Genomic DNA, 12204 nt, shown 5'->3' with positions numbered 1-12204 from the left:
TGGTGCTCTATTCACTATGCCACCTAGCCACCCCTTTTGAGGCATTCTTGATGAAAAGACCAGAGCTGGATGGAAAATTTAACACTCGAACACAAGACTCAAAAGAAACATAAAAAGGTAAAAATGAAAGAGAAGTCATAAAGGGATTCAATGAAGCTAAACTCTTTTCATTCCTACATGGGAAGATAATACTATAAATTCTAAGAACTTTCTCATTGTTAGGGCAGTTAGAGGTATATATAGAAAGAGGGGATGGATGTGAATGGACTATGATGGGATGATGTCCAAAAAAGTAAATTAAGATATGAGAAAGAGGGATGTGATGAGAGAAGAGGGAAGGAAGAAGTAGAATCAGTAAATTATTTTGTGTAAAAGAGGTGCAAAAGAACTTTTACAGTTGAGCGGAAGATGGGGGCTAGTGGACAACACCTGAATCTTACTCTCATCAAAATTGGCTCAAAAAGGAAATAATAGACACACTCATTTGGGTATAGAAGTCTATCTTAATTTACAGGGAAGTAAGAGGGAAGGGGGATAAAAGGGGGGCTCATAGAAGAGTGGGAAGATTAGGGGAGGTGGTGTTCAGAAGCAAAACACTTTTTTTTAAAAAAAGTAATTGGGGTTAAGTAACTTGCTTAAGGTTACATGGCCAGTTATTTCTGGGTGTGGTGCTAAGTATCTGAGCCCGGATTCGATCCTCAGGTCATCCCGACACTGGGGCCGGTGCTCTTACTCACTGTGCTACCTGGCTGCCCCAGCAAAACACTTTTGAAGTTGGACAGGGTGAAAGGAGAGAGAGAGAAGTAGGGGAAAAATAGAATGGAGGGAAATAAATAATAATCATAATTGTGAATGTGAATAGGATGAACTCATAAAAACAGAAGTGGATATGAAAGTGGATTAAAAACCAGAATTCTACAATATGTTGTTTATAAGAAACTTGAGGAAGAGAAACACACAGAGTAAAGGTAAAGGTATGGAGCAGAATCTATTATGTTTCATCTGAAGGAAAAGAGGGATAGCAATCATGATCTCAGAAAAAGCAAAAGCATAAATAGATTTAACTAAATGAGGTAACCAGGGAAACTATATTTTGCTAAAGGCAACAAAAGAAAATTAAGTAAAATGAATACTAAAGATATATGGAGCAAATGGAGTAACACCTAAATTCTTTTTTTTGGGGGGGAAATGGGGGGAGATAAATTTTTATTTTCTAATTTATTTATTTTTAGTTTTCAACATTCACTTCCATAAGATTTTGAGTTCTAGATTTTCTCCCCTTCCCCCACCCATGCAGTCTGATATAGGCTGTACATTATACATTCATATTAATATATATTCTTATAGTCATGTTGTGAAGAATTAGAACCAATGGGAGGGACCATGAGAAAGAAAAATAACACAAAAAAAGGGCAAATAGTATGCTTTGATTTGCACTCAGACTATAGTCCTTTTTTTTCTGAAGCATCCAAATTTTTAAAGGAAAAGTTAAGATCAGTTATAGGAGGAAATAGAAAATAAAAGTATAATAATGGGGGGCTTCAATTTCTCTCTCTCAAAACTAGATAAATCTAACTACAAAGTATACAAGAAAGAAGTTAAGGAGATGAATAGAATTTTAGAAATGTTAGATATGATAGACTTGGAAAAATTGGGAGGAAATAAAAAGGAATATATATATTTTTCTCAGTGTTATATGGCACCTAAACAAAAATTGACCATGTATTAGGATATAAAAACTTCCTAACAAATGCAGAAAAACTTAAATGTAAAATGTATCCTTTTTAGAACATAATGCAGTAAAAACTACATTCAATAAAGGAATGTGGAAAAATGGATTAAAATTGATTGGAAACTAAATAGTAATCTAATCCTAAAAATGCATAGATCAAAGTACAAATCACAACAATGATCATTTCATTAAAGGGAATGAGAACAATGAGACAACATGCCGACGTTTATCAGATGTAGCCAAAGCAGTGCTTAGGGGAAAATTTGTATCTCTAATTGCTTATATGAATAAAATTGAGCAAGAGTAGCTCTATAAATTGGGAACATGACAAAAAAAACTAGAAAAACAAATTAAAAGTCACCAATAAAACATCAAATTGGAAATCCTATAAATCAAAGGAAAGTAAGTAATATGAAATAAGAAAACCATTCAACTACTCAATAACTGGTTTTATGAAAAAAAAAACAATAAAATAGAGATCATTTTTTCATTTGATTAAAAAAAAACAACCAGTATCAAAAAATGAAAAGGATGAATTCACCAATGAAGAGGACTTTAAAAAAATCATTAGCTATTTTGCCCAATTATATTCCAATGAATCTGACAATCTGAAGTGAAATGGATGAATATTTACAAAAATGTAAATTGCCTAGATTAACAGAAGAGGAATTAAAATGCTTAAATATTTCTTAGAAATAGAAATTGAGTAGGCCATCAATGAACTCCCTAAGAAAAAATTACTAGGACCAGATGGATTCATAAGTGAATTCTACCAAATATTAAAAAAAAATTAATTCTAATGCTATATAAACTATTTGGGAAAATAGGTAAAGAAAGAATCCTTCCAAATTCCATTTATGATATATATGTGGTGATGATACCTAAACCAGGAAGAGGACAGAGAAAGAAAAGTACAGTACAATTTCCCTATTGAATATTGATGAAAAAATTTTAAATAAAATAGTAGCAAGGAGAGTACTTTTTGTTTTTTGGCTTTTTGAAGGGCAATTGGGATTAAGTGACTTGCCCGAGGTCACATGGCTAGTAAGTGTTAAGTATCTGAGTCTGGATTTGAACTCAGGTCCTCCTGCTTCCAGGGCCAGTGCTCTATTCACTGTGCCACCTAGCCACCCACTATATCTCAAAAATCATGCATTCTAATCAGGTGGATTTACACTAGGAAAGTTGAGCCAGTTCAGTATTAGGAAAAGTATCAGCATAATTGACCATATCAATAACAAAACTGACAGAAGCCATATGATTATCTCAATAGATATAGAAAAAGCTTTTTGACAAACTATAGCACCCATTCCTCTTAAAAACACTAGAAAGCACAGGCATGAATGGAGCTTTCCTTAAAATGATAAGTAATATCTACCAAAACCATCAGCAAGCATTATTTGTTATGAGATAAGCTGGAAACCTCAATAAGATCAAGGTGAATCAAGGATTCCCATTATCACCCCTGTTCAATTTTGTACTAGAAATGCCAGTTATAACAATAAGAGAAGAAAAAGAAATGAAGTAATTAAAATAGTTAATGAAGAATCAAAACTATCTGTCTGCAGATGATATGATATATGTATACTTGGAGAATCCTAGAGAATCAAGTAAAAAACTAGTTAAAATAATCAAGAACTTCAGCAATGTTGCAGGATACAAAATAAACCCACATAAATCATCTGCATTTCTCTGTATTGCCAACAAAAACAAGCAGCAAGAGATAGAGAAATTCCTTTTAAAATGGCTATAGATAATATGAAATACTTGGGAGTTTACCTGCAAAAACAAATGCAGGAAAACAATTACAAAACAATTTTCACACAAATAATGTCAGATATGAACAATTGGAAAAATATTAATTGCTTATGGGTAGACTGAGCCAATAAAATGATAATTCTATTTAAATTAATTTACTTATTCAGCATTATACCAACCAGATTATCAAAAATAATTTTATAGAGCCACAAGAAAATAATAACAAAATTAATCTGGAAGAGCAGAAGAATCAAGGATATTAAAGGAATCAATGTAAAAAAATGAAGGAAGGTGGCCTGGCCCTACCAGATCTCAAACTGTATCACAAAGCAATATTTATCAAAACAATCTGGTACTGGCTAAGAAAAAGAGTGGTATATCAGTGGAATAGATTAGCTACACAATTATCGTAGTCAATGACTATAGTTGATCTAGTGTTAAACTCAAAAGATCCAAGCTTTTGGGACCAGAATTCACTATTTGGCAAAAACTGCTGAGAACACTGGAAAAGTCTGGCAGAAATCAGGTATATGCCAACATTTCACACTGTATACCAAGATAAGGTCAAAATGGTATAAAGGGATTTAGACATAAAGGATGATATCATAAGCAAATTAGGGGAGCATGGGATAGTTTAACTGTCAGATCTATGGATAAGGGAAGAATTTATGACCAAACAAGATGGAGAGCATTATGGTATGAAAAATGTATAATTTTGATTACATTAAATTAAAAGAATAATGCACACACAAAACCAATGCAGTCAGGATTAGAAGGAAAGCAGAAAACTGGGAAAATTTTTCACAAGTATCTCAAATAAAGGATTTATTTCTCAAATATATAGAGAACTGAGTCAAATATATAAGAATAGAAGTCATTCTGCTTTTAATAAATGGTCAGAATATGAATAGGCAGGTTTTGGATGAAAAAAATTAAAGCTATGTTTAGACATAAAAAATGTTCTAAATTACTACTGATTAGAATAATGCAAATTAAAACAGCTCTGAAGTAGCACCTCACACCTGTCAGATTGGCTGTGACAGGAAAGAAAAATGCAAATGTTGGAGGGATTATGGGAAAATTGGGACACCAATGGCACTGTTGGTGAAGTTGTGGACTGATCTAGTCGTTCTGGAGGGCAATTTGGAACTTTGCCCAAAGGACTGTAAAACTGCATACCCTTTGACTTGGCAATACCACTACTTAGGTTTGTATCTCAGAGATTTAAAAAATAATGAAAAGAACCAATATGTACAAAAATATTTATAGCAGTGCTTTTTGTTGTGAAAAAGAATTAGAAATTGAGGGGATGGATGCTTGGGGAATGGCTGAATAAGTTGTTTCATATGATTGTGAGAGAGTACTATTGTGTGATATGAAATGATGGGGATGGTGCCTTCAGAAAAAAAAAAAAACATGGAAAGACCTGTATGAACTGATGCAAAGTGATGCTTATTGACTGACTACAGGTATTATTAACCCCATTTCTATAGATCAGGAAACTGAGACACAGGTTACTTATCTTGCCCAAGGTCACAGAGTTAATAAATGGCAGAGGTAGGACTCCAGCCCAGATCTCTTGAGTTTGAATTCAGTGTTCTTTTCAGTAGTTAGCAGCATACTTAACAGCCTACCATGATCTTAGATAGGTAGGTTCTCAGATAATAGACTTACAGAACTCAAAGATTTTATAGCTTTTTTTTTGGCAATGCTAATTGAGACCAATACCATGCAATCCAATCCAATTCAATAAGCATTCATTAAGGACCTACATGTCCTAGGTTCTGGCTGCAACCGATTAGGTGAATCCTCTACAGATTAATGTTCTCCCAAATACTCTCCCTACAAGTGATTCCTCAGGAGCTGTGTAGCTCTCTTCCCTCTCTAACAGAGTGTTGCTGGAATATCCAGGAGAATATGTGGAGGATAATGAAGTTGATAAGGAGCTAGGTTATGGAGAATTCTAAATATCAAATGAAAGAAAAGAAAATATCAAATGAAGGCATTTATATTTGATCTTGGAGGCCCCATGCCTGTAATTCATTCTCTCTTCTCTGCATCTTAGAACCCCTAGTTTTCTTCAAAGTTTAGTTCAATTGCAACTATCTACTTATAACCTTTCCTAACTTCTCCAGCTGCTAGTGCTTTTCTCTCAAAATTACCTTGTATTTACTTTGTGTAGACTGTGTACTTGTATTTAGAATGTTATATCTCCAATGATAGAATGGAAGCTCCTTGAGGACAGGGCCTATTCCATTTTTGTCCTTGCACTCCTAGTGCCTACTATAGGTTCTTATATATGTCAGATGCTAAATTAATTTGTTTGTTGGCTGATCAATTTGGTTTGGAGGGTCAAATCAAGTTCTTCAGTGACATTTCTCTTTGTCTTTATCTTCTGCATCAGATAATTGCATAACTTTGTAATTTCATGGTGGTCTTAAAAAAAAGTACTTAGGTACTCATATATATGTACTATATAAGTAGTATATATACAATATACATAATAATGTAGTATATATAGTATATATAATATATAGGCATATATTATGTACTCATATACATGTACTATATACATATATAGAACATATATAGTACTATAATACAAGATGACCAACTGGCCCATTCAAATAATGTTTCTTGTTGTTTTGTGGGTTGATAAAACCAACTCTATCAATTCTCTTGTTTGTCTCTCCAGGTAGAATTTGAGAACCACCTTTCCATTTAGCTTACAATTTCTGTTATTCAGCTGCTTTAGTTAGCATCTAAGTGGCTCAGTGAATAGAATTCTGGACATGGAGTCATATGAATTCAAATCTAATCTCAAACACTAATTGTGTGAACCTGGACAAATCATTTAACTTTGTCTTTCTCAACTGCAAAATGGGGAAAATAATGGCACCTATCTTCAAGGGTTGTTGTGAGGATCAAATGAGATAATATTTTTAAAGTGCTTAACATGGTACCTGACATATAGAAGTCACTTAATAAATGTCCAATTCCTTCCTTCCTTCCTTCCTTCCTTCCTTCCTTCCTTCCTTCCTTCCTTCCTTCCTTCCTTCCTTCCTTCCTTCCTTCCTTCCCTCCCTCCCTCCCTCCTTTCTCTTTCTATGGGAATTTAAAAGTATTTAAAAGCCTGTATATACTTATTTAGGATTGTCTTCAGAAAGCAGACTCAGTTTTCTCTTACTATTTTACTCAATAGCCATAATTTTATTGTTGAGGTCACCTCCTTTAGTGATGCAGATTGTACCCCTTCTCAAATTGTGGTGGATTGAAAAATCATTATTTAGATAATTTAAATTAGATATTTAATTAGATAATTTAAAAACCACAATTTAGACTCTTCTGGAATGTTTTTTCCCTTATGATGATGCACTGAAGTAGAACTTTATATGAATCCATACATACTATCATTTATATTGTATCATCTACATATCTGTTTTATCCCTCAGCTGGATTGTGAACTCTCCTTTATCTTTTAAAGTATCAAATTTGCCAAGACTAGGTACATATCTGGTGGATTTTTTAAGCGAATTCTATTAGATGCTGATGATGCTAAAAACCTAAATTATTTATTTTTTCTTTTAGGCTAAAGACCTAATCATCACACCGGCCACCATTTTAAAAGAAAAACCAGACCCAGAAAACCTTGTATTTGGGACTGTTTTCACGGATCACATGTTGACAGTGGAATGGTCTTTGAATTTTGGATGGGAAAAGCCTCGTATTAAACCTCTTGAGAACCTGTCTTTACATCCTGGCTCATCAGTCCTTCACTATGCAGTGGAAGTAAGTAATATATTCCCTATAACATGTATATTTAACTTTATTTTCGATGCATTGCAAGCATATCCTAAAATAGCTTTTGTGCAATAGGCTTTTTAAATAAATTCTCATTTTTATCTTATGTTCCTTGGGAAAATTTCTTATACTTTAGTCTTTTTTTACAGATTAAAGAGGAGGTCACAATATATTCTTTAGATAATTGTATAGTTTATAAAGGGGGACTGAAAGAATAATTGAAAGCAAATAGAAAGGTAATTTCTTAGAGAAATTTATCTAACCAAAAGTGACTAATTAACATTTTACATATCATTTAGCCTTTCAGTTTGTTACTACTGTGGAAAAATCAGAGTCAAATAATATGGCTGGATTTCAAAGTGAGATGGTTACTTTTATGACTAGTAATAACATTTATAGTTATGAATGTTAAAAGAGGCATTTAATTTAATGTCTTTCTTCAGGCATAAGTATATTAGTCTATAAGTATAAGGGTTTGAGAAAGGAATTTTTCTTCTCCCCATCTCATGCAAACAGTTGTGTGTCTGTATGTGTGTGCATATGTGCATGTGTGTGCACATGTGTATGTGTGAGTGTGTTATGTTTTCACATATTATCTCCTCTGAAATAATTAATTGCTAATGGTTAAGGAAAATTTTGTCCCAATTATTTGGCAAGGGGGCAAAAAAAAGAATTAAAACAAGGCAACTTAGTTTCAGCCAACTGAAAAATAAAATATTCTGGGATGGCTAGGTGGTGCAGTGAATAGAGCACTGGCCCTGGAGTCAGGAGGACCTGATTCAATTCCAGCCTCAGACACTTAACACTTACTAGCTGTGTGACCTTGGGCAAATCACTTAATCCCAATTGCCCTGCCTTTCCCCCTCCAAAAAGCAAAAAAGAGAGACAGAGAGAGACAGAGAGAGACTGAGAGAGAGAGAGAGAGAGAGAGAGAGAGAGAGAGAGAGAGAGAGAGAGAGAGAGAGAGAGAGAGAGAGAGAGAGAGAGAGAGAGAGAGAGAGAGAGAGAGACAGAGAATATTCTCCACTCCTTTTAAAAATTTGACTTTTAATAGAAATTTTCTTTGTAAAGTGACACTGTTCTTTTCTGGTTCTCCTACCTGTCTGACTGTTCCTTCTCAATCTACTTTGTTGGGTTTTCATCTAGGTCATGTCTACTAACTGTGAGTATCCCTCAGGGCTCTGTTCTGAGTCCTGTTCTCTTTTCCCTTTGTACCATTTCACTTGGTGATCTTCTCAGCTCCCATGGATTCATTTACCATCTCTTGCCTGATAATTGTCAGATCTGTATATCCAGTAATATACTTTTTACTGCCTTCCATTTTCACATCTCCAACTTCCTATTTAATATCTCAAACTGGGAGTCCTTTGGACACTTTAAAATAAACATGTTCAAAACCAGAACTCATTTTTTCTCGCCAAAACCTCTTCTCTTCCTAACTTACCTATTATTGTTGATGGCATCACCACCTTCCCAGTTATCCAGACTTGCAACCCAGCTGTTATCCTGAATTCTTCTCTCTCTGACCTCTAATTTATAATTTGTTGCCAAATTCTGTTGATTCTACCTTTATAACATCTCTCATATACTCCCATTTCTTTCCTCTGACTTTGCTTTTACCTTGCTTTACCTCATTACCTCATGCTTATATTATTGCCATAGGTTTCTGGTTGTTTTCCTTGCCTTAAGTCTCACCAGTACAGTTCATCCTCTACTCAACCTTCCAAAAAACAACCCCTACTTAATAAATTCAAATGTCTCCCTTTTGCCTCCAGGATCCAAAATAAAATCAGCTGTTTTGTATTCAGTGTCTTTCACAACTTGGTGCTTTCCTACCTTTTCAGTCATTTTATACCTTACTCCCCTCCATGGGACACTGGCTTCCTCACAAAAGATATTCCACTTCACAACTCCATGCATTTTCTATGTGCCATGTGCTGTCATTGACTGTCCTCCATGACTAGAATTCTCTCCCACATTATCTTTACTCCTAACTTCCTTTACATCTCAGACAAAATCTTTCTTTCTGTAAGAATTCTTTTATGATCCTCCTTAATGCTAATGCCTTCCTCTGAATTTATATCCAATATATTTTGTATATATCTTGTTTGTTTCCACCATTAGTCTATGAACTTTTTAAGAGCAGATACTGTTTTTGCCCTTCTTTACATAGTAGGTACTTAATAGATTCTTATTGATTAAAGTGTAAATATTCCCTCTTTCCCTACTAGTATTTGGCATAGTATTAGAAATGCCATCTATAGCAATATACAAAGAGAAAGAATTTTAAAGGTAAGAATTGAAGAAGAGAAGGAAAAAATTATGCCTCTTTTCAGAAGATGGTTTACTTAGAAAAACCCAGAGAAGAAACTAGTTGAAATAATTGATAGTTTTAATAAAATGCCAGGAAGCAAAAATCTACAATAATCACTAACCTATTTGCATAATATTAACAAATACAAGAAAGAAATGATAGAAAGAGAAATTCTATTCCATATATTGCTAGGGTTCTTTTCAGTATAGCTCCCAAAAAGCTGCATCTAGTTTCAAATCTCTCTGGATCAAAACCTTTGCCTTTGTTCTCTCAAAGACCAAACTGGAATGCACATAAATATACTATATAGGGAAAAAAAACAGCTCTTTTTCCTATTTATATACAAAAACCTTTTTCATAGATTCCTAGGATTCCAGTGGCAAAGAGAATGTTTGTTACCTGGACACTTCATATATACCAATGACTGTTTGAAAGTTGGAACATTTCCTTGCCTCCTAATTTAGTGCATATAGGTTTCCCATAGAACTGCTAATATTGTCCTATGAGTTGCTTGCTCTGATGAGCTTCTACTCTCAATTAGTTGCCACTGTCATTTGCTGCTTCTCTATTGAATTACAGTTGGTAGGGAGTTTTTCTTCTTTAAAAGGAGTATTCATAGCTCTTTTGTGAGTCAGACCCACTACAATACCTAATCATCACGACAAGAGTCCTTTGCTACAAGTCTGTCTTGTAAATATATATAAAATAAATTGTAAAGCATCACTTAAATGTAAGCTATATTTATTCCAGAGAAAGAAAAAAGCCTTGTGATCTCATAAAACATTTCCCTTCTCTTTTTAAAATTATATCACCGAATGTCAAAAAGGCAGGCAATCAAAAGGGAACTTAGCTTGAGAGCATTCTCTCTGCCTAGCTTTTGTTTCCCAGACCCCAAGTTAAAAGTGTTGGCTCATAGTTGGGGAGGTATTTTGAGTAACTATGCCATAGCAAGCTGGTTAGTAGGTAGCTCTGAAGAAAAGTAATTTCAGAAGCTCATAAAGAGAAGCTATAGGGGCGGCCAGGTAGCACAGCGAGTAAGAGCACCGGCTCCAGTGTTGGGATGATCTGGAGATTGAATCCCGGGCTCAGACACTTAGCACCCACCCAGAAACACCTGGCTGTGTAATCTTGAGCAAGTTACTTAACCCTGATTGCTTAGGGGTGGCTAGGTGGCTCAGCCAGTAAGAGCACCGGCTCCAGTGTTGGGATGACCTGGAGATTGAATCCTGGTCTCAGACACTTAGCATCCACCCAGAAACACCTGGCTGTGTAACCTTGAGCAAGTTACTTAATACCAATTGCTTAGGGGCGGCCAGGTGGCTCAGCCAGTAAGAGCACTGGCTCCAGCGTCGGGATGACCTGGATCAAATCTGGGCTCAGATACTCAGCACCACACCCAGAAATAACTGGCCGTCTAATCTTGAGCAAGTTACTTAACCCCGATTGCTTTAAAAAAAAAAAAGAGAAGCTATAAGCTAGTTGAAATGCCCAGTATCCACTAGTACATCAGTGCCCAGAAGAGATGATGAATTCAATGACTATTAAAGACACATTGCCCAGGGAAAACAACCACAACAACTCTATGAGTAGTGCTATTATATTACTGAGGACGTCACCAATCTGTAGCAATCATATATACGATTTGCCCTGGTAGCCCAAATTCCTTGTCCATGTGTCCTTTTGTGTGTGTGTTCTCTATACATTTGTCCTGGCCAAATATATTCCTGGCACGAACCACTGCATGTGTGTTTCTTGGTCACATGTGCTTCTTAAGCATATGTCCTCAGTATTTCTTGGTTTACTGTTTTCTCTTTGTAACCTCCCCTACTATGGTGTGTATAGTAAGGGAGCATATCCCATGTTCACAAGGCAGTCTTCTTGTTACTTCTTTTGTTATACTATTTGATTAAATGTCTTTTGCTGGAACTAATGTATCCTTTGGTTGACTGGTAGAGTAAACATGTTCATGAGGGTCACATTGTATCACAAAAGATGGTATCTATAAATAGATATGTGTACTCTCTCTCTTTATTGGAGTGTTAAGTAAATGGTTATTTGAAGATCTAATAGGTCATCACCGTGAGAGTCGCAGTTTGTGTAATGGAAACACACTGGTAGAGACTTGAGAGCCACAGTGTTAACTAGAGAGATTAGGAGAGAGTAAAATACAAGAATGTGAGAAAGCCAGTGCAGAGGAACAGACATGAGAGACTTAGTGTATGTGAGAATGGCAGAGCAGAGATATCAAGGATAAATGAAAGGTCTGAGTTTCATTTTGGCCAACAGTTTTAGCATATTCTCCCTTATCAGAATTATGACTGAATATCCAAATTTTAAGTTATATCACATTCTTGCCTTTATTAAACTCACTCACGGATGGACTTAGCATGACATAATGGGCAGAACTCTGGGCTTGGGGTCAGGATAACCTGAATCAAATCCTTCTTCAAACCCTTATTATTTGTGACATTGGACAAGGTTACTTAAACTCTCTGGGCCTCAGTTCCCTTATTTGTAATGTGAGTGGTTTGAACTAGAGGACCTCCAAGGACCCTTTAAATGGTCCTCTCTGTTCCTTGGGGTCTGGTTTTCTCTATCT

General features: G+C 35.2%; 1 protein-coding gene across 4 annotated transcripts in view; it reads left to right on the top strand.

The window, feature by feature from the left end:
* LOC138176110 (branched-chain-amino-acid aminotransferase, cytosolic-like) overlaps positions 1 to 12204 on the top strand; it is a 261292-nt gene that overhangs the window by 187372 nt on the left and 61716 nt on the right. For all 4 annotated transcript variants that reach the window (XM_069106853.1, XM_069106856.1, XM_069106855.1 and 1 more), the window contains one exon: positions 7079 to 7279. In XM_069106853.1, the coding sequence (XP_068962954.1) occupies positions 7079 to 7279 (201 nt within the window). The remainder of the gene's footprint in view (positions 1 to 7078; positions 7280 to 12204) is intronic.

The sequence above is a fragment of the Petaurus breviceps genome, unplaced genomic scaffold (assembly GCF_028583685.1).
Source record: "Petaurus breviceps papuanus isolate PSGF00001 unplaced genomic scaffold, PetGlider_PUasm1.0 81, whole genome shotgun sequence".
Classification (NCBI taxonomy): domain Eukaryota; kingdom Metazoa; phylum Chordata; class Mammalia; order Diprotodontia; family Petauridae; genus Petaurus; species Petaurus breviceps.
This window is presented reverse-complemented; position numbering and strand designations above follow the sequence as displayed.